Below are 26,079 nucleotides of genomic sequence, written 5' to 3'. Positions count from 1 at the left end.
GTCACAAAGCCAGAGCTCTGCCTGGCACAGAGTCTGGAGACACTACCTGCAATACCACAATGCATCCACACACAGAGCTCCTCTGGGGCACAGCAATCCTGCTCCAAACAACTGGATACATCCCTCACAGCCCAGGAAACACAAGCCTTCGCCTCTAATCCCCCACAGCCCTTCACCAAGTTTGGTTTGAGTTCAGAATGGGGCTGCAGAGGGTCTCCAAGCTCCCACAGACCCCCAGCCCCACACAGAGGGAGCCAACACGTACCTGGCCGTTCTTGCAGCCCGAGGCCAGTTTCTTGCCATCCGGTGACCAGGAGATGCTGAGCACCCAGTGCCGGTGACCTGGCAGAGAGAGCACGAGTGGGCATGAGTGGAGAGCTGTGATTATCCTCAGTGTCCCAACAGAAAGCCACTCCAAGGAAGTACAAGACAGGGGGAACCCCCTGTGCTCCTCCTGGCCAGCCCCTCTTCTTCCACTTCATCAAAGAGAGCTCCTCTCTCCCCAAGCCATGGTTCTGCCTACACAGCTCAGGCAGCACCAGGCTCTGCTCTGCTTGTCCCTCAAGCAGGCAGGGGGTCCCTGAGGGACACCCCACACCCACCTTTGGCCGTGAACTGCGGTGTCTCCGTGCTGAGATCCCAGAAGCGGACGGTGGTGTCTCCAGAGCCACTTGCCAGGTACCTGGGAGAGGATGAAGACCCCGGCTCAGCACAGTGTCCCCAGGAGAGGACAAGAGCAGCTGCTGCCGAGCCCCGAGCCCCCTGCCTGCAGGCAGACCCTCGTACTTTCCGGTGGGGCTGAAGGCCACGGAGATGACGGCCTCGGTGTGCCCCTCGAGGGAGCTGGTGCAGCGCGTCACCGCCCGCACCCGGAACACCGCCTGCGGCTGGTAGATGATGTCCAGCACCTTCTCCGTCTCCACGCTCTGCCCCGCCAGGGTCTTCTCCAGCGACGCCACAATCTCGGCATCGTGGACGAAGAAGGCCAGAGGCACCGGCTCATCCTGCGGGAGAAAGGGTAGGTGAGGAAGCGAGGGGCAGCCCCGGGTAGGGCTCGGGAGTGCCGGGGCAATTCGGGAGGGGTCTCACCTTCTCCAGGAGGGCGTTGCAGACCAGCTGCAGCTTGTCCGGGGTGATGGTGACCGGGACGTCGAAGGGCGAGCCCAGGGACTCTCCTGCCCGTCATCCGAAACTGGAATCAGGAGCTGCTGGCCACAGTCCTCGTAAACGGCGACAATGTCTGCGGGACAGCGCGCTCAGGCCGGGAACCCACCAGGCAAGCGGGGACAGCGCCCCCACCCGGGCAGCGATACCCGCGTGGGGGAGAAGGAGCCGCTACGTGGGGGACCCGGGTGGACAACCGGGGGGGGAGAAACCCCCCGCAACTGAGCAGGACCCTGGGACGCGCGGGATGGGGTCAGCCGGAGGCCCACGGGGGAACCCCAGAGCGCCCAGCATCCCACCCCCCAGCATCCCCACCGTGGAATTCCACAGTCGACGCCCACTCCCCGCTCCGCTCACACGCGGCGCATGTGCGCAGCGGCCCACACGTGGGCCGGAAGGGCGTGGCCACGGCGGGAGCGCCGAGCGCGGCGTGCTGGCCGCCCTGGCGGCCGGCGGGCAGCGCCGACCCTGGGCCGCGGGTTCGAGACTCCCCCGGGGCACCGCCCGCGCTGCCCACACGAGGGGGTTTGGTGCCCCTCCAAAACACACCTCCGGTGTTCGGTACCAAAACTAGACCCAGAACGACTCAAGGTCAGCCGAGTCTCACACTCCGCGTGACCACATCCACCTCAGACAGCACAACAGCTTAAGGAACTCAGCCCTGTGCAACATTCACACCCAAACCTGAGGCCTCCAATCCCTGAACACCCTCACGGGCTAGTCTGGATCCTGCCCAGCTGGAAAACTGAGTCAGCCTCGCACCAAGAACAGGTGAGGGGTTAAATTCCTGCACAGAAGAGGATTCAAGCATGCACAGTTCAATACTGCACTACAGCACCAAGCCCTGCCCTTCTACCCCTTTCCCAGCCAATTCTGACATGTCCTGTGATTTAGTCCTGTAGATTGGATTATTATTACTAGTATTATTTAGTATTTCACCACACTACCATTAACAAAATCCATTAAGGAAACGTGGCCAAAACTGCCAAGGACAAAGTTTCTTTTATAAACCCCTAAAACTCACACTAAAAAAACCCCACCTAACTTCCAAATCCCAGGAAAACAGAAACTTGACACAAATTTTAATATTTATATATTTTAAATCAAAACACAATTAAATATAGTATGTTTTAAGTACATGAATGCTTGGGTATGAGAGAAATAAGAGGTGGTACATAGTACCAAAAACCTATACACAGCCTTTTTTTTCTCTTTGCTTTTTCATAGACAATACAGTGTGTCTCTATACAATCGAATATTGCAACAGAATAACACTTGCTAGTCAATCAAGATATTCTGAACATTGGAAATGATTTGAGTTCTTCGCATAGTGATTTCTTTGCACAAGTTTGAGGAAAAAAGCAATTATCAGAGTAAAAAAAAAAAAAAAAAAGACCCAAAATAAGTGTTGTATACTAAAAAATGCAGCAGTAACATAATGGTGAGACACTGAGTACTTCTGATACCCTGCAAAAATCAATTCACTGGAAAAAAAAAAAAAAGAGGTGCTGTGTAACATGGTAAGTGTTGACAGTGTCAGGAAGAAGGCCAGAGGTCATTAAAAATTGCTTTTCTTTGTAAACCAAACATCTGGAATTAGATACTGTGTTGGTTGGAGGACAACAAGCAGTGGAGAATGGCAGCAATTACTTTTTTTCCTCGCTCGTGGGATGGAGAGGACAGAAAATGGAGCAGTTTCCAGGGTCCAACCTGCTCGGAGCCGTGGCTTGGGAGCTGCCCAGGTGCAGGATCTGAGTGTGCTCTGTGGTGGAAGGAGGGGATGTGTGTGCGCAGGGGCACGAGCTCAGCAAGGAGGAGTTACACTGTCCAGGCTTCGCTCCTGATCCTTCTATCCTGCCCTCAAAGTTAATGTAGTTATGAAGTAAAATACATTTATCTTACAGTTGAATACTCATCTATTTCAAGTAACGGAAAATAAAACTTAAGAACTTCCTAGGTCATTCACTGCCCATGAATTCACCCTTCCAGGTTCACCTCTCCAGTGGCCAGTGGAGGGGATGTGTCCCAAGGCCTTTGCAATTGTGTTTAAAAATTACAAGTAGTAGAACTAGAAATTACAGCAAAACCTTCCCCTCTGCTGTGGCCTGTGTCCCATTCCAGACATTTTGCTTAAAAGTCTTTTTGAGACAGGGTCAAGTATTTGTGAAGTCGATCACAGTTGCTCAGTGACACATTTGTAAACTGCATCTTCATCTCTAAAAACCATCATTACTGTGAGTGCCACATACAACAGGAAAAAGTGTTTCTTCACTCTCTACAGTGGAGGTCCAGGATTGCTTCTCTTTCATTCTTCCTTAGAAATGAGGGAGATCTCGGCGGTTGGAGTAACAGTGCTTTGTTTTTATTGGCTGTGTTAAAGAATCCACCAAAAGGGAAAGTTCACTCATTCTCGAAGTGGAAAAACAGATTTCCTGTTCTGGAGTTTCTAAAATCATAGCTGGAAAAGGAAAAACAGGGTTAGAGAACACTCTACCATAAAACATACAAAGGCAATTGCTCAATAGAAAGATATTTTATGTTTAAAAACATTGAAGCCAGGTATGTTCGAGTTTGAGAGAGGAAAAACCCCAAATCTAATCCCAACACACTCAACCTTTTGATTATTTGCATAATTGAATCCAGAGCATCTGCAGCCACTTGATATTTCTAAATACTGTGCTGAGGGACCTTTTCATCCAGCCAGACTGGAATTGTATCACTTGCAGCCAAGCTATCAAATGAAATCATTATACAAGTTATTTAAACATAACTGGTCTATTAGAAAGGAAGCAGTCACATAGTGAAACTATGGATTCACCTATTTGGGTCCAATAACTAAATTACCTTCCACAACTAAACATAATGCCAGTTAATTTTTAGGCAGTCAGAAGTACCAGACATTAACTTGGTAACCTGCTGTCACCAACATTTCACCAAATCCAACTGCTGCATCAGAACTAAACAGAGAACACATGGGCTGAACACCACCACAGTCACCAAACACCAACACACAACACTGAACCCCCAGCCTATGGCCAGGGCTGCTGTGTCCTTTTAAAGTCTAGGGACAGAACTGTGTAAATGAGTGCACCCAACGGGACACCTTCCCCAAGTTTCACTGACACTTCAGGCAGATGTACAAGTATTGATTAACAAGAGACAGTAAGTGTGAACTCGAGTAAGGAATTACAGTATTGATCCTGCAACACAAATCACCCTTTTAACTAATAAGGCAGTTTGTAAAGACTCAAATGCCTGCAGAGGACAACCACCACAGGCATCTGTTAAGAAATTCCTACATCATCCGTAGGCCGAAACACTTCCAACCTTTGTTTCTTCATATCATGCTATGCCAGTTTGAACATTTACCAGCGTGGGTTTCAGAGGCACGAGGAAGGCAAGTGAGAGCTCTGCTCCTCCCACAGCCTGGCCTGAGCCAGATGAAGACAGGCAGCCTTTCCACCCCCTCACCTTCGTAACCTTCTCCGAAGGCTGTTCACATTGCGCCTGCTGCATGACGTCGTTGACTATCATCTTTGCTATCCTCCAAGCCATCTCTTCTTGAGCCTGCCGGGGAAAAAACAGCCCAAAATACAGATATAGCTTCAGGTTCTTGAAATAAAAACACAGTGCCCTCAGCACAACGCACCTGGAGTCGTGGTTAACCTCCACAACTCAGTGACCTGCACAAACGTGTCCTCCCTCAATGGAAACGCACCTGGCTTTTATTTTTATATTTATGGCTTGATGCAGTTTCCAAGAGAGTTAGTGAATTTTTAGATTTGGCTGTTGGGGATTTGTCCAAGCCCCTCTGAGGGGGAGAAAAATGCAGCCTGTAATCCATGTACAGTGGTCATTTCATGGTAAAAAACAAACAACAGCACCTCCACTCCTACTTGATCTTTAAGGTCCCTTCCAATCCTAACCAATCCTAACCAATCAATAACCATTTTATAACATCACAATAAGAAAAACCAGACTGCAAGCACACATTTAACCATTATATTAGTTAAACCAGCAAGCACTGGCAAAGATCAAACTAGTTTCACACATCCATGCAATCAGATTATATTTAGCACACAGTCTCACAGTTCTTGTTGGTGCAGCAAAAAAGATACTGAGAGAAACAGCCAGGATTAAGGACTTTAATACTTTATCTCCCTTATATATACTGGAAAGTAAGTCACAAGGACAACATGAAAGAGGACACACCTCATCTGTGTTTCCTTGAACCCATTTCTTCATTGCTTGTGAAAACATGGACCCTGGTTGAGATAAAAACAGCAAGCAAGGTATGTTAGTAAACTGTGGCACACACCTCTCCCAAAGCTAATTCCTGTCATCCCTCTGAAGGGGTTGCACTGCTGGCATTCGAGGGCACAGAGGAGTGGCATGAGAGACAAGGGGCTGTGTGGGAGCCACAGTTCACTGACACTGAGCCCGAACCATCCGCCTTTACCAGAGCTGAAAGCAGCACTAACAGCAGGTCCCAGCCTGAGTGGGAAGCATGTGAAGAGCTGCAGTTCTTTTTCATCTCGAGACCAAATCTCTGAAGGTTTGATCATCAGCTCAGCTGCTAGCAGCTTCCATCCCTGCCAGGTTCCATCGACAGCTCTGACACCCACAGGCTGCTCATACTCCCCGGAGTCCAGCTGGACCAGAAAAGCAGAATTTGGATAGGAAACTGGGCCAGAGATGGGGTTTGCTTCAGTATAGGACAATCCCCTGAACAGCTCTATTTGGCTTAAAACAGATCTGGAAAGAGTCAAGAATCTTGCTTCTCTTGACTGCAGTAGGGAAGAGAGCAGCTCTGCAGATGTTTACAGGAATGCAGAGAAAGAGGAAAGCAAACCTTTTGATTTTTTGACATCAGGCTCTGGTTCAGATTCTCTGATGAACTGTCCCAGGTCACTGACACGTCCAAATGTCATCTTCCTGAGGAGAGGAGGGGTAAAGAACCATATGGGTTACCAGGACAGCTTTGGCATTATGGAAAGCTACCAGTCAGGAAAACAACAAAGCAACCACAACAAAGACTCCAGGTCAGGAGACTGACATTTTACCCAGCACCATCTCTTCCACCTAAAATTGATACACTGGGGAAAAACCTCCTGCTCTTCTCATGCATCTGAATTTGAAGACTATCTGAAAAGTTCTTCTAGAAACTAGAAGCAGGCAAATGCTTCAGTGACTCAGTCATGGACTATCAGCAGGCAGGGCTGGCAAGTGCTCTGCACTATCACAAAAACATGTCATGAGGGAGAAACAGTTTACAGGACCTAAAAGGACAAAACAAACAATTTCTGTACGAGATCCACAGAGCAGAAGAGCTTTATAACAAAGAGCAACTGCACAATCAGCTAAAGAAATGAAGTATAAGCCCTTCTCTTCCATGGGGGTAGGGAGAAATAAACTTGCCTTTGCCCATTACGATACCAAAGTTGCCTGAACTTATTCTTTTCTGTTCTAATCCCAAAGAGGAGCTACTTGGCTGTATTTTGGGATCAAAGAGGAATAATAACTGGGACAAAGAGAAAAATCAATTGGAAATATTTTTCTGGCTGTCATTCTGGTCAGAGAAACATTCACTATTAGTGTTAAATCACACTTCTGAAATAAATCTAGTTTCACATGTTAAGACATGGACTAATATCTTCTGTTTAGGCCCACTCTCCATGCAGGAGGACAGGGCAAATATGAAACAGAGGTGAAACATGTAACCAGAAAGGATGAGATACACTGAAATGAACCTTACCCTGCATATGTTCGTTGATATAAGGATTCTGGATCCAGACTTGCAGCATCTACAATTATTGCTTCATCAAAATTTTTCAGGATTTTAACATTAGCCTTTTTGACATTGGACTACAAATAAAAATTCTAAGTATTAGTGCCCAATGCAGACAACTCAGCTTCTTAACAAAACTGCAATTATAGTGCTTTTAACACTTAGATAGACCTCCATCAGGTCTATAAACGAGCATAAAGCAATTAGAAAGCATCTACTCAGCCATGAATTCCTACCTCAGCATGACATTGTTTTTAAACAGAGGATGACAAAGTTCTGTGACCAGAGCCAAAGACACACTGCCCAGGTCAGCACACATGTGTCAGGGCTGAGCATTATCAGCTCAACAAATCTGTGTGCACACAAATCATCTGTTGTGAGCCTGTAGCACTGAACCACCTCCAAAGCTTCACTCATCCCTCTCATGCACTTGGGAAGCAATTCCCAAACACAGATGCCTCCCCCATGCACAGAGAACAAACATTTATCTTCTGGCCTGGAGTATTTATGTAAGATCATGAAAAGAGCCAAGGCAACATCAGAGCAACAGCAGGGAGAGCAGGAACACACAGCGATCCATTATCACCTGGGCACAGAACAGAAACATCCATGGCAGCTGCCTTGCAACCTCCTTCCCTGCTGCTCTGCCTAAGTGCTGCTCTTTATGCAAAAATATGCAGAGAGCCAGAGATTCTCCTATTCAGACAAGAAGGAATGCACAGCACAGAGTGCAGCACTTCATTTCCTAAACCATCCAGCCAATTACCAGCAGTTCCCCCTGCTCAGACTATCAAGCAGCAGGATGTTTTCAAGAACACAGATTTTATTCCCCACTTTGCAACTAGGCGAGGAATATTCGCTCCTTGCAAATTTGGAGGTTTAAATACACTACAAGCAGGTAACACAGCTTCCAAGTTACAACAGCTTCCTATTGATTAAAAAAAAGGGTATTTCTAATAAAAAGAGGTTTTAAATGTTATGGCACTATGAAACAGTGTTCAGTAATATTAACAGCTTAATAAAAATGTAACTTTGATGGCAAAGCACTAAAAGTAGCACAAGGCTTTGGGTACAACAAATACCACAGATACCCTTCCCTGCCAATATCTGACAGAACTTAGCAGCAGTAGGTTAAACTCATCCTAATGGAACAGGCTTTAAATAAAAGTGGAATGGGAAGCTTCAAATCATGAGATATTTCCTTACAGTGTATGAACTTGGATACAGACACAGAAAAGCTACTGCAGCATTTGCTGTAAGAGAATCAAAGCAAGGAATCCGTACCTGGGAGGCAGAGCCATCGGGGGCCCCTATGGAATCACTGTCAGGAGAGCTGCCATGGCCATGGATACTCAGTGCAATATTCCCTCCCTGGAATTCATCTCCTCGTACTGAATGGATGAGATCGTTCAAGTACTTGTAGTAAAGGTTGCTGGACAAGAAACCAGGTAAAAAAACCTGAGAGACAGAAAGAATCCTCTTTAATTCGAGGCTGACACGCAAGCATCTCAGTCCTTGGGTAGACAGAACACAAGTAGAGGTGTCCACACATGGAATTATTCTGGATTAGCAACTGCATTGCTTCAAATTTTAATCCTACTGCAAAATGAACAAACCCAACTGCCTATTAAACAAATCCTCCAGTACAGGAACTGAAGCTCAGATTTTTTTTTCCCCCCTTTAGAAACTAAGCCTGACAGCCCAACAACTTACAGGTATTTTGCTATGCTGTTCAAACTCCTCTGCAGCTCCAGAATCAAATCACTCATTTCTAGTATCTGGGTACCCCAGAGTTACATTATTAGCCACAGCACTGATATCAGACTTGCAAACAACTCCTACTAGGAGAAAGGAAAATTTTCTAAAGATATAAAATAAGCTGCTGATAGCAATTCACATGGGAGGAAATTCTGTTACTTCCATTAAACTGCACTAATTACCCGAGACAAACATTTCACAGAGCATTAACAGCAGCCAGTGGGTGGTATCTTCAAATCAGGCTGGGGGAAACAGCCTAGCAAATTTTACCAGAGCTATTATCTATTATCCAGGCAAACAGGAAGTCAGTAAAAGAACAGGACAAATCAGGGATGCTGAAGGGGACACTGCAGAACTTCCACATCACCTCTCTAACTGTCAAACCCGTTCTGAAGGAGGGGTCTCACCGTCTCCATGGTGGTCCACGCCTGTCTCAAGGGAGTGGTGAAGCAGTTGGGGAGAGGCCCCCCCTCCCTGCAGATGTTGGATTCGATCTCCAGCCTCACCGAGTCGTCAAAGCCCAGGGGATGAGTGGCCTGGAGGGAGAAGTACCTGCAGCACAAACAACAGAGAGATTTGCAAACCTTTGCAGGTGGTCAGAGTCCACCTGTCCCCCAGGCCCTGAAGTAATGACATTCCAAACAACTGCACACACCTGGTCCCCACTGACTACAGGTGAGAACTACAGGTACTGCAGGTGAGAACACCCTGCTCACAGAAATGGCTCTGAGAGCCCTGCCCTGAAGGCACAACAGATAAAAGCAGCAGAGCATGATGTGATCACTGGTGAGCAGAATGTGACACACAGCTTTGGACAGGGAAGCTGGAATGGAGCAGGAAACACCCAGAACTCTGAAGCAGCATCTGCTCTACTGCTCAGATCGTTGAAAGCTGAGTTTATGGATGGGTGTGATGAGCCTCAGGCTGAATTGTTTGCTTCCTCTCCAATTATTATTTCCTCCTTGGGTAATAACAAGCTCGTGGTAAGGAGTCACACTTAAGCTTAAGAACAGACTTTTCCTGGAAGCAGTTTTGATGTCTGTCTTCCAGTTGTTTTATTGCTAAAGTGAAACACAAATTAAAGGAGAAAAGTTCCTCCCCTGAAAGTCTTGATATTAAAAAGGATCTGACTGCTTCCTTAAAAAAAAAAAAGAACATAATTTGTAATACTAAGAACAAGCACTAAATAATTTGTAACAGTAAGAACAAGCTTTTATTACGTGTGGTAACAGTTCCTACAGCCTACTTTATATGGACAACAGTATCTGGACATTAAGGATTTTCTACAGTGATGTACCTGCTATTAGGCTTAAATCCTTTACATTTTCAAATGGCAACCAATCAGCTTTGACACTTCAAACCAAACAAACTCAAGCAATCAAGTCTTGAAAATTCTGAATTATGTTTAAGAATGGAATCCTTGTAAGGATTTTCTCCTCATGTATAAGGCAAAATGTGAAAAGTTCCTGTGTGCAAACCTGAATAAAATGCATCTCAGCAGAACAGCACAAGACTGCAGAGTTATGGTTTGAAAATGAAATCTTCCTTTTGCACAGTGCAACACAAAACTACAAGCACAAAAGCAAGGAACTGCTGAACTCCCTTACTTGTCATATAAAATCATGGCATCGTTCTGTGCTTCCTGCCCATCATACTGGCCTTTTTTGGCAGCAAGTTGAGACTGGAAGTTATCTGCTGCCAACCAGAACTGCAATACATTAACTGCATCTTCCTTCTCCATGTACTGGAAGGGAAATCACAAAAAGAGGAGAAATTAAAGAAGTTTAGCAAGAAACTTTCCATAAGCACAGACAAACCTGCTCCTTCCCATTTGAAACAAGAAACATGGTCCGTATATTAGTGATGCAAAATTGTCACCAGGACACAAATATTTTTATTTTTTTCTGCTGCAGACAGATTTAGTTTTAAAAAAAAATTAAAAACTTTTGAGATTTCATTTCTGTACAGATTTTCACATTTAGATTCCAAAAAACTATTTATTTGTCTCACACTAAAGACAGAAAACACCATTTTCATGCTACACTTAGTTTACACTGAACTCAGCACATTGTCTCAGCTTCCCCACCTGCTGTTCCAAACTACATCAGCTTGTCAGACTGTCAGGACAAGTATTTCAAAAGCTGATTCCCTAAAGGTGCAGGACCCTGAAACTGTGAAATCCCACATTTAACCTATCACATCCCAACCTGGTGCCCTCTCCACATAACACTGCTGAATGATTTGTTATCTGTAATAACACAAGGCTTTCAAAGTCACTACTTCAATTTGCAAGGTCAAGAAGACTATGCCAAAGCTTCTACAAAGCAAAGAGACACTCAGAAGCACTCACTGACTGGAGAGGATGTGCACAAATACTCATTCCACAATACAGTGGATGGGTCTGAACAATTGAATTAGTTCTACATGTGAGCAGGAAATAATTTAATGCATTTTTTCCCAGAAAAAGGTACACCTCATTTTTTTAAAATGATATTAGTCATAGAATGACAAAATGCTTTGGGTTGGAAAAGACCTTAAGTAGTATCTCATTCCAATCCCCTGCCATGGGCAGGGACACCTTCCAGTATCCCAGGTTGCTCCAAGCCCTGTCCAACCTGGCCTTGGACACTTCCAGAGATGGGGCAGCCACAGCTTCTCTGGGCAACCTGTGCCAGGGCCTCCCCACCCTCCCAGGGAAGGATTTCTTCCTAATACCTAATCCAAAGCCATCAAGGAATGAACAGGTTTTTTCATTTGCTAGAAAGGAATACAAAAGCAAACCCAAAGCCTGACACTCACCTCAGAGAAGTAGAACAGGGCTGACTCACAGAAGAGGATGTCAGCCAGATACACAGTCCCACTAGTCAGCACCTCGATCTGGTATTTACAGAAATGATGACTTCGTAAAAACTCGCTAAAGTGCCTGCACAGAGAGAGGGACAATCAGGTATGGAGGGTCACCAGCATTCAGGGCACCCTAAGAACCAACCAGCTCTCACCCAGAAGTCTGATACTTTCAGCTGGATAAAAGCAGAACAAGCAAGAAACAGGGCAGGTTTACAGACAACACAAGAAAGAGAGAGAGAACACGACAACAGCGTGCACAGCCAACTGCAGCAGGGGAGCACAAGAATGGGTTTGGAGGGAGGGATCTGAGCAGCTGCAAATACAGAAGGCTGCACAGAAAAGTGCTTATGTGGTTATGTGTCCATAAACACTTTTAACAGAACCTTTAGCAAAAGGACAAGAGACATGAGAATCCCAATCATTCCTTCAACTTACTCTTGTTCCATTGCATTAAACACTATGGACTGTGCTGTAACAAAACAGTTGGGGTCCACTTGGCCATCTTCCCCACAAATCTTTGCTGCAAAGAAAGACCAGGGCAATTTTAATATGGATTTGGCTGATGGAATTGTGACTAGTGACTGAAAAACTGCAGTTCAAATCCACTAGAATCAACTGGTTCTGGCTGAGCAAAAAGAGCTTTTAAAGTACTGCAGGTGGCCAAATGATAGTACTATGGCTAAAATGTTCCATTGAGACTCAAATTTGGATCCCCTCCATAACCACCAGTAATTCTTTCCCTAATTTAAGTAAAATCTCTGAAATTTCTTCTGGGGATATTGCACATCACTACTGAAAGGTCAGACCCACTGATACTTGTAATCCACTAGCATTTTACAACTGACTTTAAAATTCATAAAAATAAAAATAAATGCAAGTGTGTGAGGTATTAAAGATACACTTTTATAGGGAAGGAGCAGCTCTGAAATGGGTAACCAGCATTAATTCTTACCAACTATGTCATTTCTCATTGCTTCTGTAATAGGGATTGGTTTAGCAGCATCTGGAGAAATATATTTGGTAAAAGTACTAACTGCATCCCGTTCTATACCTGCGAGGAAGAAACACAGAATCAAACTCTGAATCCCTTGGTCTGAAACAGGGAGTGAATAACAAACATCTGCTCTTCAGAAAAGCAAGTGCCTCATCCTCATCAACAAGTTCCCTCCAATGAAGCTTTCAGTGCCCTGCTGGATACTCTGCTGCTGAGAAGCTGCAGTGGCTGTGTGATCTCCAGCCAGGTCACAAAAAGCCCAGCATGGACTAAAATAGAGTAAAGCAACGTGCTCTGAATTTTCCCTGCCACCAGACAAGGCAGCACCTGCTTCCTCAGCTGCACACCTCAGTCCCAGAAGCAACACCTTTCTGGCAAGTGAAGTTCCCAATTTCTAGCTCTCATCACAAAGAAATCACTGGAATAATAAAGGAACTACAAGGAAAAAAAACCAATCTTAAAATGGGATGCCTCAGAACAAGTTGTGTGCTTTACACATCATCTTTTGAGACTTGGGACTCTGCTCTGGAAGAGAGAAAAAAATTACACTAAAATGCTTTTCAGATTTCTCAGGAAGGACCAGTGCTTTCAAATTCTTTTTAGGCATCAGAAGGCAGAGGTGCTTTTCATGACTAAAATATAATTTCCCTTGTTTCAGTGACTTTGAGGTACATGATAAAGAACTAAATGAGAAAGACAAAACAAAGAGAAAGGGATGCAACACGAGGAAACAGTTGGGCAAACAAAAGGAACTGATATGAAGAAAGAAATGTTCCTTTTTTGTCTGTAAACTTGCACAAATGAGGGAGGACTGAGTAGATGCAACGTAGAGAAGCAGGTTACTGTGCATGTAGCTTACTACCAAAAGGAAATATTTTAATTTCATCCTTACTTCCAGTAGCCTCTGAAGAGGTGGAATCCAAATGACAACAAATCAGTTACAAGGGGAGGAACTCTAGCAAATAAATCCAAGAACAAAAACAGTACATTCCACACACAGATCTCTACATACCTCTTGTAATCATTACTTAAGTTATTTTACGTGATACAGGATATTTACCTTCCGTGCAAAGTTAATTATCAATTCTCAGCCCCTTCATCCAAATTTTCTGCAATTTTTTTTAAGTTGGGATGGGACAGGTGAGGGAAGAACAGGACATTGCAATGTTCATTTCTTACAATTACAGATGTAAGAACAGAAGCAACCTAAGCTTATTGAGCACATAATGATTTTGAAGTCTCTTCAGCAGTATATTTACTTTTAATTGAGACAAAGAATACACAGTTCAAACTGACCATACAGCAAGTTAATATCACTGATACATAAAATTTTTTTCCTCCCAACATCCCACCATCCTTGCTAAGAACATGAGAGCTGAGGTAGCTCCCTGCACACTCCCCATTTCCCACCTTTTCAACGCACTTACTTTTCATGAGTTTTCCTGACAAGTCCTTTAGTGCAGAGGAGGGGCTGTTTCTATTTGACACTGAAAGCTTGGAAGATTCTTGCTGATCAGCTGGAAGAGAGTGAGTCCCTGCCTCCGACTTTCTTAGACAAAGGACACTGGCACTGCCACACTCCTGACCCGGGAGCACGTGGTTCTGGCTGTTCCCAGTTCTGTCCTTCCTGCCCGATGCCGCGGGCTCGGCCCGGAGCAGCCGGGCTGGGCCAGAATCCTCCAGTCTCTCCTCAAGCAACTCAGTTGGAGGAGATGATGCCAATTCCTGCTGTTTGGAGGGTGACACTGGCTCTGCCAGGGAGCTCTGCTTCACGGTGTTCAGGCTGTGCGCGCGGATGCGGGACCACGTCGTGGAGTGGAAGCTCTCGGCCTCCAACCAGAACTTCACCAAGTGTTCCATCCTGCGCAGCTCCATGAACTGGATGAAATAAGGGAGGGCTACACTGTCCTGCAGGACTTGTTCGAGGGTCTTTGAAAGGCTTGATTTGGTCTCTTCAGCCTGATAATTCAGACACGATCTGCCTAAAGGAAAACACAGAGGAAATGACTCCATTTTGTACTGCAGAGGTGGGCGTTGGATACAAAAGTGCCTCTTCACAGTTACATTGCAGGACAATTCCAAAATAATGGTGGAACACAAAGTAAAGCAACCTTTTCAAACAAACAAACTGCTGTCCCCATTCAAAACCCTCCCAGGTAACAGAGATGTTACTGTAACAGCAGCCACGTTCTTATTACTCATCTACTTGCCTGAAAACCAAGGGATGGTGAGTATACCAGAAATAAAAAAGAAATGCTGACATTATTCCAGAGGTGATGAGGCCTTACCTAAGTCTCCAAAATGAGCAGCTTCCATGTGACTTGGCTGCTTCTTAAGGGCAGCTGTCCGGCTGCTGGAAAAAGAGTCCATGTTGGCAGAGATGGCATTAATGGCCACATGGCTTGGTCCTGCAGCCTCCAGCAAGGCATGATTTCTAGTGCTTCTCTGAGGGGAATGTACTGGGATTGGAGCTGGAATCAAGACAGGAACGATTAAAACACAAGGACTCCAAGACCTCTTTTAAACAGAACCCAATGCTAAGCACCCCAAAATGAGCCAGGGAGTTTGCAAGATTCAGCCTTATTAAAACCTCATTGTACCACGGTGTGTTATCTTTGAAGGTTCTGACAAGAGGGAAGACCTCGAGTTTTATTACAGCAAGCATAAATTCACTCCCACCCAAATCGATTTTCCTTATTCAGCAGCAAAGCAAGAGAGGCCAAGTCTAAGCTCACACATGAAATATTATTCCTGAGTCTTCCTGCCTCTTTGATAACCACTATCGTAACAGCTCAATACTCTGTCAACAATTCAGTTTCATTCCAGTGCTCCTGCCAATCCATTTCCACACCTTTTTGAAGGTTAAGCTGTGTTACAAACCCCTGAACCACAAAGCTACCTGTGAGTTTTAACAAGAGGATTTTTCAAAATGTTTTTGTTGTCTCCACTTGGTTCTAAGAGGAAAAAAAGCAATAAGGCAATACCTCTGTGAAACCCATGTGAGCTTAACCCCCTCTGGCTGTTTTAGGACATGACTGGGTGTTAGAACAAAGAAGAACTTCCTCTCACAAACCTCTGCCAGCGAAAAGGCATCAACTAATTGTCAACTGATGACAAAGCTGAAAATAACAAAACATGTTCACAGCAGTTTCCAAAGCTGTCAGGAAGCTGCCTTAGACTGGGATGTCATGCAGGGACATCTTACACCTCTGACTCAAAAATAAAGCACGTCAGATGACACGTTATCTCAGCACACCACTTCCCAGTGATGTGTTTCATCAAGGTGTCAAGAAACTTGGGGTTTATGACTTCCATGATGCGCCACTTTATTTTTATTCCCAATTTTATGACACATGCTGGCAGAAGTCAACAATTTCAGACTTGCATGTCAAGGTAACAGATCCCTCAGGAGCAACGGTACAGGAGAGTTAAAACATTTGAGTTACTGTGAAGTGTTTGGTACCAAGACACCACTTGCTGCTTCTTACAAAGCCTTTGGTATTTCATACCAGCAGTGATGGAGAAAATACCTTTTTTTCCAAGGCCAAGGGAGGGCAGCAATGGGAGAACTTGGTGGAGGCTACTCATGTAGAACCAGAGCCACACTCCTCACAACGCTCCAGGCTTTTGTAAATTAGATTCAAGTTTAATTCTGTATGATGGACATCTGAGAAAAAATTATTCTACTTTATCTAAGGGGCAAACACCTGTTCCGAAGCCTCAGGACAGCACCACATCATGTCATACACAACTTACTGTTTCCCATATTTGATTTGAGAGACCATCAAGGTGAAAAAGTCTTTATTTCTGTCTTGATATGCAGATAACACATTAACAAGTACAGAAACAGGATTTTGTCTGAGGGTATAAAAGTAACAGATCAGATTCGTGCATTTACCTCATCTCCTTTTAGTACTACAAGAAAAACTGACAGGACAAGCAAACTTGTTTTCCCAGAGTTTATACATTGCTTTTCCATCATGACTTTTTTCCCCTTTTCTAACAGATTTAGCAGCAAGATCTCTGTACCACATGGAGGAGCAGCAGCAGAACAGCTATTCCTTCTCACCAGGATTTGCATCTTCAGCCTCACAAGCCACATCAGACAGAGTTAAATCATATCCTGCAGACACAGTGAAGCTGCATTTTCCAAACTCCAAAGGACACCATGTGTGAGCAAGAAACTGCAGGAGCAATTTGTTGCAGATAAGGAATAACCACCATGCCCAAGGTGACCGACTTGCCTGATCACTTTGAATTAAAGCTCATGGCTGACATAATTTAATAACCCTCTGCACCTACAGATTCAGCAAGATGAGTAGGAAAGATTAGTTACTATAAATACTCAGAAACAGAATTAAGTTTTGGGGTTGTTTTGGGTTTGATGCACAGGTCAAATCTGCGCTCAGTGTAAGGAAATGATCCTGCTGGGTAAGGTAAAAATGGCAGATGACAGGAGAGATCTGAATTTATAGACAAAATATTGATCTTACTTTTAATTGCTTTCACATCTGTGGTGTTTTCTTGTTCTTTGCCTTTCACTGTAAAATACAAGGGAAAATGTTAATGCTATTTTGGGTGACTAGTGGCATTTACCTGAGAATGGACACAGAATTCCCAACTTCAGCAAGTCTCAGAGGCAGATGTAAGCCATGCTTTTGTTAAAACTGATCTCTCCCTTAAATCTGCACACCCAGTAACTGACAGAGGCTTTCAAAGCTTTCCTGTTGGTTTATTTTCAAAAGGAAAATCTTATCATCCATGAATTAACATTATGTTAAAATTACCATGGAGGAAGATGTCTGCTGTCCATAGAATTAAAGCCAGGCCCTGGGAAGAATGGGAAAGGGGTGTTTTAAGTTTAGGGCACTGGCTGATGCACTCTATGAAATAGAAATCACACACCTAAAAACATCTCCCTCCTATTACAGGAGGAGCAGCACAACTCACACCACTGAAGAGATGACATGGAACCAGCTCCACAAAGCCAGAGCCTCCTGACTCCTCAGTCGTGATGGATACCTGGGAAATGTTCTGGAAACACACTACCAATACTTAATTCTCTCACAAATAGCATTGCTTAACCATCACCAAACCTTAGGCAAGCAACTGATGGGGAGAAAACAGTGTTTGGGGGAATGTTTTAAAAAAATATTATTATTTTTTTAAAGGAAGCTCTGAAAGGAAGTGAATGAGGAGATCTGTTTAAAACAAAAATAAAGGAACCCAAGCAGTACATAAACACAATACATAAACAGGATGGCATAAACAGGGGGAAAAAATGAAGTGGTGATATTGGAGAACGTGATCTACCACAGAAACCTTCTCTCACTGCTCCTGGCGAGGATTATTGACTACAAATAGGTCATCCCTGAACAGCGACTGTGGAGTCCTTCCAAACACAACCACAACTCACAGCCCAGCACAATCGCCACATTTACATCACAAAACACGAGCAGATTAAAAAAAGAACAAAACAAAACAAAAAAAAACCAACAAAAAACACAAAACCCAACCCCTTCCTATCCTGAGTTAGGGATTTTAAATATTTTAAAGGGAAACTCCAGTCTCCGGTTACATAATTGCCCTGCCCGGGTGGCTGCAGCGCTGCCTGCCAGCCCTCCCTGCGAGGAGAAAAGCTGCAGGGCTGCAAACTGGCAACTCGGGGTTTAAAATTTAAGCTACCAGCGAGCACGTTCTCTGACAGAGACATTAAAGTGTCCATTAAAAGAGGCGGATTCTTCACAAACTGACCTCCTGCCGCCAGGAAGCAGCTGTGACAGAGTAACCAGCCTTTTACATAACTGGGAGCTGATGGGAGGGAGAGAAATCCCTGAGAAAATCTGCATGTCTGAGGTAGCACCGAGGCACAAAGGGAACGAAGCAACCTCTACACAGTGCTACAAACCCTTCTCTTTCCAAAATTATTCCAGTATTTCATCAAACCCGTTCCTAACTATCAGCAGTAATTCCCGAGTTCCACACAAGAGCCCTCCATAAGCCTATTTTCAGCCTAAATAGGCCTGTTCCTTCTTACCAACTATTCAGTTCCTCTCTAATTACCTACTTACTACTGGTAATACAAACTCCAGGTTCCAGCTCCAAACCCCTTACACACAGGCTGCCTCTGTCCCCAGCAGCTTGGAGCCCAACAAAGGAATGTCCTTAACTCCAGAGGACAAAGCAAACTCCTATCTATGGCAACATCAGATTTCAGGGAGTGAGGTTTCACTACACGAATTTACTTTCACTTCCCTCAAAAAGCGGATGTCCCGTGGTGTCTGTGTGAAACCAAGGGCTGAGGGTGTGTGAGATTTCCAGCAGCCAACCCCACTCCAAAGGGGTCACGCGCCAAACCCTCACGTGACGTTCGGGAATTTCAATTCCCATCCTGAAATGCTCACGAATGAACAAACCCAGGAGACAGTGCACAAAAACCAGTGTGAACCTCCCAGGATGGGCCAACCAGCGGGGCTGCACGTTATTCCCAAGGTGTCCCCAGGGATGAGCGTGTCACCCGTCTGATCCACTGGCAGCAGTTTCATAACCTGCCCTCGAGCGCCCGGCTGCTGCTTCAACTGTTACACTTTGATTTCTCAACCCATTATCCACCCTCAGTCTCCCAGGCCTTTATTTTACAGCCCGAGCTATAAAAACATTTCACTCTTGTTTTTTGATCCTTGTCATGAATTAATTTAAAAATAGTTCTAATTTTTACCCAGTGCAATATCCTCCTAAACGACGACAGCTCACCCCAAGAACCCTGGTGCTTGTATGTTTTTTGGACTGCGTGGGTCTACAGTTTTATCCTAAGCTTTAAAGTGCTGCTTTTCTCCCAGCTGCAGTTTAAATCTTCTCTAAAAGCCAAATCTAAAAATGGAGATCACACAAAGCAGTATTTATGTACAGCCCAGATGAAAGGTTACTCCTCTTCTCTCCTTCACAGCATCTCTCTCGGGCATTTAGTGCTGATTTGCTTCTCTGACCAAAGATCCTTTAATCAAAGGAACACAGATCCTCAATTACACATCTCAGATAATCAGACATTTCATTCCTTTGTCCCTGAGAAAGTTTCCACCCAAGCTGACCTTGTCCCTATGATCACACACCAGGATGGAACATCAGCTCCACAATTCCCACCAAAGAAGCAGCAAAAGCTGTTTCTGAAGAGTTTATAACCACTATGAAAGTTTCATTCTGCAGCTCAACGTTTGAATGTAAGCACTCCAAAAAGGATTATGGCACTTGCAAAGCCCTCAGTGGACTTCCAGAGTCTTCGTATCTGCTGATAAGAACAGTTTAGACACATTTCTTCCAGAAATAACCTCCACAAGGAATGACATTTTCAGTGTTGCTACTTTGGCTGAGCAAGCCCCAGAGGACGTGTCAGCCAAGAGCAACATCACCACCTCAGGTACCACGTTCTTCCCTCCCAGGATGTGCATTTTGGGTTCAGTAATCGAGAAAGGCTTTAGGACAGCGCTGCATCAGCCACTGGCAAAGATCAATGGTTGCACCGCTCGAGCTACAGAGTCACGAGGTGATAGAACTGTCCCAAGAGGCCCTTCCTAAAAGGTGCCACTTTCTATAAAAACCACCCAAACCACAGCTGTGGGGACTGAAAGCACAGTGCCTCTCACTGCAGAACGAGCACAAGCGCCCTCAAAACACTCCACTCTCAAACAACACTTAAACCACATCCATTTGTGCCATTGGAGCATTATAAATAATTCAGGAGCCCTAAATTTCCAATCTTGAGCTTCATAACAAACCAATGACAAAATAACCTGCCAGTGACTCCTCTGGCTTTCACAAAGAGCTTGGTGTGATGAGCTCCCTTTTTAACTGGGGTTTTCAGCCGCCGCTGTACATTTCTAGCCTACTGTATTTTTGTAAAAACCCGCGTACGTCAGCATTGTGACAAAATAACCTGTAAACTGCTAAAAGGCTCAGAGCCCGCGGGAGGTGTGGGGGGTGTCACAGGCCCCTCTCCGCCCGGGTCCGCGCTCGCAGTTGCTCACCAGGGGTCGAGACCCCGCGATCCCCTCAGAGCCCCCCCACCCCCGGGGGGGGACACTCACCGTCATTCCGCCAGCCCCGCTCCGCAGGGAACCGCCGTCCTCGGCGGGGCCCGCTCACCGCGGCCGGAGCGGCAGGGCCGGGGCCCGCAAGCCGCGCGGGGATGAGCCCGGCGGCGCCGCCCGCCCGCCGCCGCCCCACACTGCCTTTCCGCTCGCTGAAGAAGGACATAGCGGCCGGGAGGGGGGGCTCGGCGGCGCGGCGGGCCGGGGGGTAAGGCGGGAGGCAAGGGAGGGCGCGGGCCGTCGACTCATGAATGTGGGCTCCGCCCGCCCGCCGCCACCGCTTCCCTCCCCTCTTCCTCCCGCGGCGGCGCCCGCGGCGCCATGTTGTCACACAACCGCTCCCGCGCCCACTTCCGCTCAGCGCGGCCGCGCGGCACGGCGGGATGCGCCGCACTCAACATGGCCGCCGCGGCGTCGGGCGAGACGGCCAATAGGGGGATGGCTCGCGGCGGCCATGTTGGGTGAGGGCAAGCAGCCCGCGAGGGTCCACAGCGGTGAGGTAGAGGAGGCGGCCATCTTTGATCAGGGCTAGGGGCGCCGGGCCGGGGGAGGCGGGGGCTGCCATCTTGGTTGAGGGCACAGGTGACCTGGGGACGCTGCGGCAACTCGGACGCGTCCCGTGGGCGCGGGTGACAGAGAGCCCTGAGGGCAGGGGACAGTGGTCCTGAGGGCAGGGGACATAGCCCTGAGGGCAGGGAACAGTGGTCCTGAGGGCAGGGGACAATAACCCTGAGGGCAGAGGACAGTGGTCCTGAGGGCAGGGGACAATGGTCCTGAGGGCAGGGGACAATAGCCCTGAGGGCAGAGGACAGTGGTCCTGAGGGCAGTGGACAATGGTCCTGAGGGGAGGTGACAGCGGGCAAGTGTCATAGCAGGGCCACGAGAGCCAAGTGCCCTGCAAAGAATCTGGAGACCTCTGAGATGTGGCCCAAAATGTCCCCTTTGGCCACAGAGGCCGCAGCAGAGGGGACGGACACGGGGACGGATGGCCAGCCCCGGCCCCCATCCGACCCCTGCCCAGGGTCTGTGGGCTCTGCAGCCCCAGCTCTGGTCCCTCATGCCAAGGGCACATCGTGGCCCCGGTCGGTGCCTCGTTTGCTGCAGGAATGTGGCAGCTCCGTCATTCCATCCCAAACCACCCAGACACACCAGAAATCCCTGCCAGGCTGCATAGCGCCCGTCAGGACGTGGGGACACTGCTGGGTCCTGGCAATTGCTGTCTGATAAGTCAGTTCCGTCTGCGTCCCGGATCCTGCCACAAAAATCCTCTTAATTACCCTCCCGAGGCAAATCTGCTCTTTCCTCAGCCACCAAGGACGTTTGTCATTATAACTCAGCACTCAGGTTGATCTCTGAGGAGCAGAGCTCTCATATAAATGCTTTGCAAACACTGTATAAAGAGTGTTATTATAAATTCTGGTTTGTGTATGAGGAAACTGAGACACGGACCCAGAGAGCAGCTCTCCCCAAACCATACAGCTCCACCTGATCCGTGCAGCAAACCATCCAGCCTTTTCCTGGGAATCTGCCGTGAGTGCCATGAACTCCAGCAATGGTGAGAAGGGAGAGACACAAACTGAGTCGCTTTCCTGTGGGATTTAGTGCTCCATACCAGGCAGGAATTACCTTTCCAAGCATACAACTCTCAGCCCAGTTCCTCTGCGAGGTGTTTTATGCCACGACATTTCTGAGCTTGATCCCCAGGACCTTGTTCCATGGGCCCAATCAACAAAACACCACAAGAATCCCAAAACAATCCCCGCAGAAGGTGCAGGGATCACAGGAGGCAGCTGCAGCTCTTCCTCTGCCTTCCCCATGTCACTCCTCTGCCATGTTAACTGTCCTGCCCTCGGTGCTTGAGCCACAAGAAAATGATGTGATTAATAATCATTACGAAAGTTCCTGCACCATCTTTCACCCAAGTGTTCCAAAGCTCTTTACAAACACTCAGTAATTAACACTCATAAATTGCAAATTGCATAAAAGGTACGTGGGGATCTTCCAGGGCTGGTCTGGAGCCATCTCTTGGGCAGGATAGTGCAGCTGATCAACACCCTGTAGCAACTGCACTTTCTCTTTTGATATTATTTTTGTGAACTGATGCTCTTTGATACAGTTTTGTACACATGCCCAGAGGCTGGTTGGGGGATAATGAACTATCCTATATGGTTTCTGCATAATGAATGGAGTTATTTAATTGGCACATAACCTAAGAGACTGCTAGTAGACTAAAACATTCAAAGCATGAGCAAATAGGAAAGAATGGGATGACTCAGGGAACACTGAATTAACAGCCTCTGTCAAAGAAATTTGCACCCACTCCTCTTGGGTTTCAGTGCTGGGGTTGAAGAAGAATGCAGTGATTTACATCCTTTTCGGTGGGTGAATTGCAGGCATTGCTCATCCCACCTGGTGAGGAAAACCTTCTATGTAACCTTCTGTGTTGCAACTCATTTTCAAACAGCAGCTCCTTTTCCAAAAACCTCATCCAACCTGTCAGAGTCTTTGGGATAATTCAATTTTCTTTGCATCAGATTCTGGATAACTGAGGAAAACTCAAGATATGAGGGTCTGACATGAATTACCTTTCCTGGATTGAAATTTTCTCCCTTTTCTGGGAATGTGGAAAAGGGCTGAAGCTCCAATCTGCAGTTGGTCACTGGAGATCTGAACTGGAAGAGTGATAGCAGGTTCCAGAGTCTTTAATAGCACGTGAGAGTTTAATTGTCTGAGCAATCAGCTGAAACATGACTTCAGGACATGGGTTGGCCAACGTCAGAGAAGCTGAGGGACTCCTCCCTGAATTAAAATATTCAAATAAAAAAAAAAAGCCTCCCTGCCTGGTGATTTTTCCCTCTCCACAGCTAGAAAAATAAACAAACTTTAATAAGATCTAAATGGAGTGATCTTGTTTGGACAGAACTAATAAAGCAGAACAAGACTTTGGCGTCTTTGACGTGGGTAATTAATCACGGGGAACTGCCCTGCTCAGTTACAGCACAAAAACACAAATGTAACAAATCGTGTTTGAGGTCATTCCCATTTCTCACATCTGTGGGACAGTCCATTTGTTTACATGTATTCACATGATGCTGAGATTCTCTCTCACATTTAGACTTCTTTGGGAATACAAATAATAAAAACTATATGACTAAGGGCATTAACAGCCGAGATCTTACTCTGGAATCAGTAATAATGCCCAAAATATATAAGGAGCCAAAAATGCCTTTGTACAGAAACACACTAGAGCTTAAAAACCATATATTCCAAACATTGCCATTGGAACTGTTAAAAAATAATACAATATTATTTCAAACAAATAATCAGACATCTTGCAAAATAAGCAATACAGGCATAATCACTAAGAATCCAAGAATTAGTGGTGGGGGAGAGTGGGAAAGATGCAGCACAGACATATATTTGTGCACAACAGGATGCTGGGGAAGCTGGAAAATGAAGAAGAAGGAACTGATACATCACAGCAGGGCTGCTCCGAAACTGCAGTCTCAGCAGCTTCAATTACAGACTTATATTTTTCTCCTTTTTATTTTTTTTTTTAAATGGGAAAACAAGTGTCTGCATGCACATACAGAATTCCCAGCAAATTTGGATGTGGCTGACCTCAGTCCATGGGAACAGGAGGGTTGGTACCGGCTTCTCAACTCTGCTGGGGATTTCAAAGAAGAGAATTCTCCCAGTCCCAGCCTGGAAAAAAAAAAAACTGGTTTCATTAAAACATTGCAACTCCTCCTTGTCTCCTTCCACTGGGCACATGCCCGAGCAGGGAGGTTTGTTCCTCCATGCCTGGTAGTTGGGCACAAGCAAGGGGTGACTCTCAGTGGGTGAGTGGGTGGGTTAAAACTTGAGGTTTGAAGTGTAAAATGGTGGGGGGGAAAGGGGAAAAACAGGCTCAGTCCCAGCAGAAAGAGCTGCTGGAGATGTGCTGGGCAGCCGAGCTCTGGGGAAGGAGCACTGAGCAGGAGCAGAGACAAATAGAAAAGCCCTCACACACCAGGTTCTGAGCCATTCCCCAGGCTGCTCCTGCAGCAAGGAAGCCTTTAGTGCAGGGCTTTAGTGCCACTCCGGAATTATTTTGAATTAATGAGAACAAAGCAGCTTGTTCCCACCTCCGCTCTGCCCACATGGAATTGCCAGAGCTGTGTGGGACTCACCTCAGATGACCTTTCTCCAATCCGCCTTGTTTTTCCCAAGTTTTTGGCCATTCTACGGTGTCCTAAATACTTGAAAAACAATAATCTCGTTTAAGTGAAAAGTTAAAAAAAATAATAATCTTGTTTAAGACCATTTTCTGTATTTCTCCATTTACGCTTTTTATTTTCCCCTCTTTGCTTTTCTAAACGCCTCAAGGAGTACAAGAAGTGATGCAGCACATGGCAGCTCTCGGGTATTTCTGCAACCCAGGGATATGGGGAAAAAACAAGGCTGAGTGTGATTTTGTCCGTTCAAAACTCTCGTGGAAGTCACAGGACAAGCAGCATCCCCATGGAGGATGTCCCACAGGACAAGACACACCCCCGTGAAGCCCAAATGCTGCATCCAGACAGAACCGCGGCGCGTTATCCCGGAGGTCGTGCCCGTGAACTGAGCTGGAAGTGCGGATGATTTGCCATCGGTTCGCTCCCGGGGCAGCCCGGCTCCCGCCGCAGCACTCCGGGCGCACACCAGGAGAGGGTGCCAAGCCCCCGGCTTCTGCTGCCGGGAACCGCACGGGTTTCCCAGCACTGCCGGGCTCTGAGCCCTCTCCAAAGGCTGCAACTGAGACACCAAGCAACGCATCCCGGATCTAAAGGAAAACCTTTTTTTTTTTTAACAAAAATACCTTTAACTGTTTCAGCGGTGTCGGCAGTTAAGTGCCTCAAACACGGCTGAGGACGTTCGGGCGGGATAAAGATATTTTTTGCTATATTAAGAAAGGATTTGGCTCTTTTGGTTTGCGGCTGATGGACGTGGGTCCGCTCGGGGGGACAGCTGAGCTTCTGGAGGTCGAGAAAACCCCGTCAGATCTGCGAGGCGTAAGGACAAGACATCAATTCCTGCTGCACAGCGACAGCGACCAGGAGGTTTAGAAGGAATAAAACCTGATCCATGAAGTTTCAGAATGACTGTTGTAAAAATCCATCTGCACTGGGAGGCGCAGCTTTTACACCTAAAGTAAGCGCAGGCTCCCGGGCAGCCGCTTTGCCTCGCTCTCTCCCCACTCTGCCCCCAAGACTTTGGAGAAACCTGCAGGATTAAGGGATAGAATTGACATCGCTCAAAGCGAGCAGACCCCGAGCAGATCTCCCTCCCACGGAGGAGCCGAGGACCCCGCGTTTTTAAATCCCCCCCCGGTGACACCTGGGCTGCCAGAAACCCCCCGCAAACCCTCATTCCCCACGCGTGTCCCCGTCCGGGATCGCAGCGGGCGCGGAGCCGCAGCATCG

At 46.4% G+C, this 26,079-nt stretch overlaps 1 protein-coding gene and 1 long non-coding RNA gene across 4 annotated transcripts; both read right to left on the bottom strand.

The window, feature by feature from the left end:
- Positions 1-2,234: 2,234 nt before the first annotated feature.
- On the bottom strand, positions 2,235-20,651 carry AKAP10 (A-kinase anchoring protein 10). Its single transcript, XM_018076747.2, has 15 exons — positions 20,633-20,651; positions 17,045-17,092; positions 14,840-15,022; positions 13,979-14,533; positions 12,510-12,608; positions 11,993-12,077; positions 11,510-11,633; positions 10,318-10,454; positions 9,118-9,262; positions 8,237-8,410; positions 6,920-7,029; positions 6,017-6,099; positions 5,377-5,429; positions 4,636-4,731; positions 2,235-3,622 (listed from the first exon to the last, which is right to left on the bottom strand). Exons 3-15 carry the CDS (start codon positions 14,919-14,921, stop codon positions 3,617-3,619), a joined length of 1,749 nt encoding a protein of 582 aa, XP_017932236.1. The 5' UTR covers positions 14,922-15,022; positions 17,045-17,092; positions 20,633-20,651; the 3' UTR covers positions 2,235-3,616.
- A 3,146-nt stretch (positions 20,652-23,797) lies between these two features.
- Positions 23,798-26,079, bottom strand: LOC108640385. Of its 3 annotated transcripts, none has more exons than XR_001921136.2 (4): positions 25,994-26,079; positions 25,476-25,879; positions 24,808-24,876; positions 23,798-24,340 (listed from the first exon to the last, which is right to left on the bottom strand). It is a non-coding gene; the product is annotated as an uncharacterized LOC108640385 (long non-coding RNA). The 3 variants fall into 3 exon arrangements; XR_001921137.2 differs by lacking the exon at positions 25,994-26,079 and having other exon boundaries at positions 25,476-25,659; positions 25,735-25,968; XR_001921135.2 differs by lacking the exon at positions 25,994-26,079 and having other exon boundaries at positions 25,476-25,968.

Source organism: Manacus vitellinus, unplaced genomic scaffold (assembly GCF_001715985.3).
Source record: "Manacus vitellinus isolate BGI_N305 unplaced genomic scaffold, ASM171598v3 scaffold_32_pilon, whole genome shotgun sequence".
In the NCBI taxonomy this organism is placed as follows: domain Eukaryota; kingdom Metazoa; phylum Chordata; class Aves; order Passeriformes; family Pipridae; genus Manacus; species Manacus vitellinus.
This window is presented reverse-complemented; position numbering and strand designations above follow the sequence as displayed.

Bases quoted from the DNA above. Each gene is read 5' to 3' on its own strand.
- AKAP10 (XM_018076747.2), bottom strand. From the start codon at position 14,921: ATGGACTCTTTTTCCAGCAGCCGGACAGCTGCCCTTAAGAAGCAGCCA. The intron at 10,455-11,509 runs GTGAGTGTCAGG...TTTCCCTTCCAG, and splicing joins CCCTGTTCTACTTCTCTGAG to TACATGGAGAAGGAAGATGC. The intron at 9,263-10,317 runs GTAAGGGAGTTC...TTTGTGCTGCAG, and splicing joins GCCATGATTTTATATGACAA to GTACTTCTCCCTCCAGGCCA.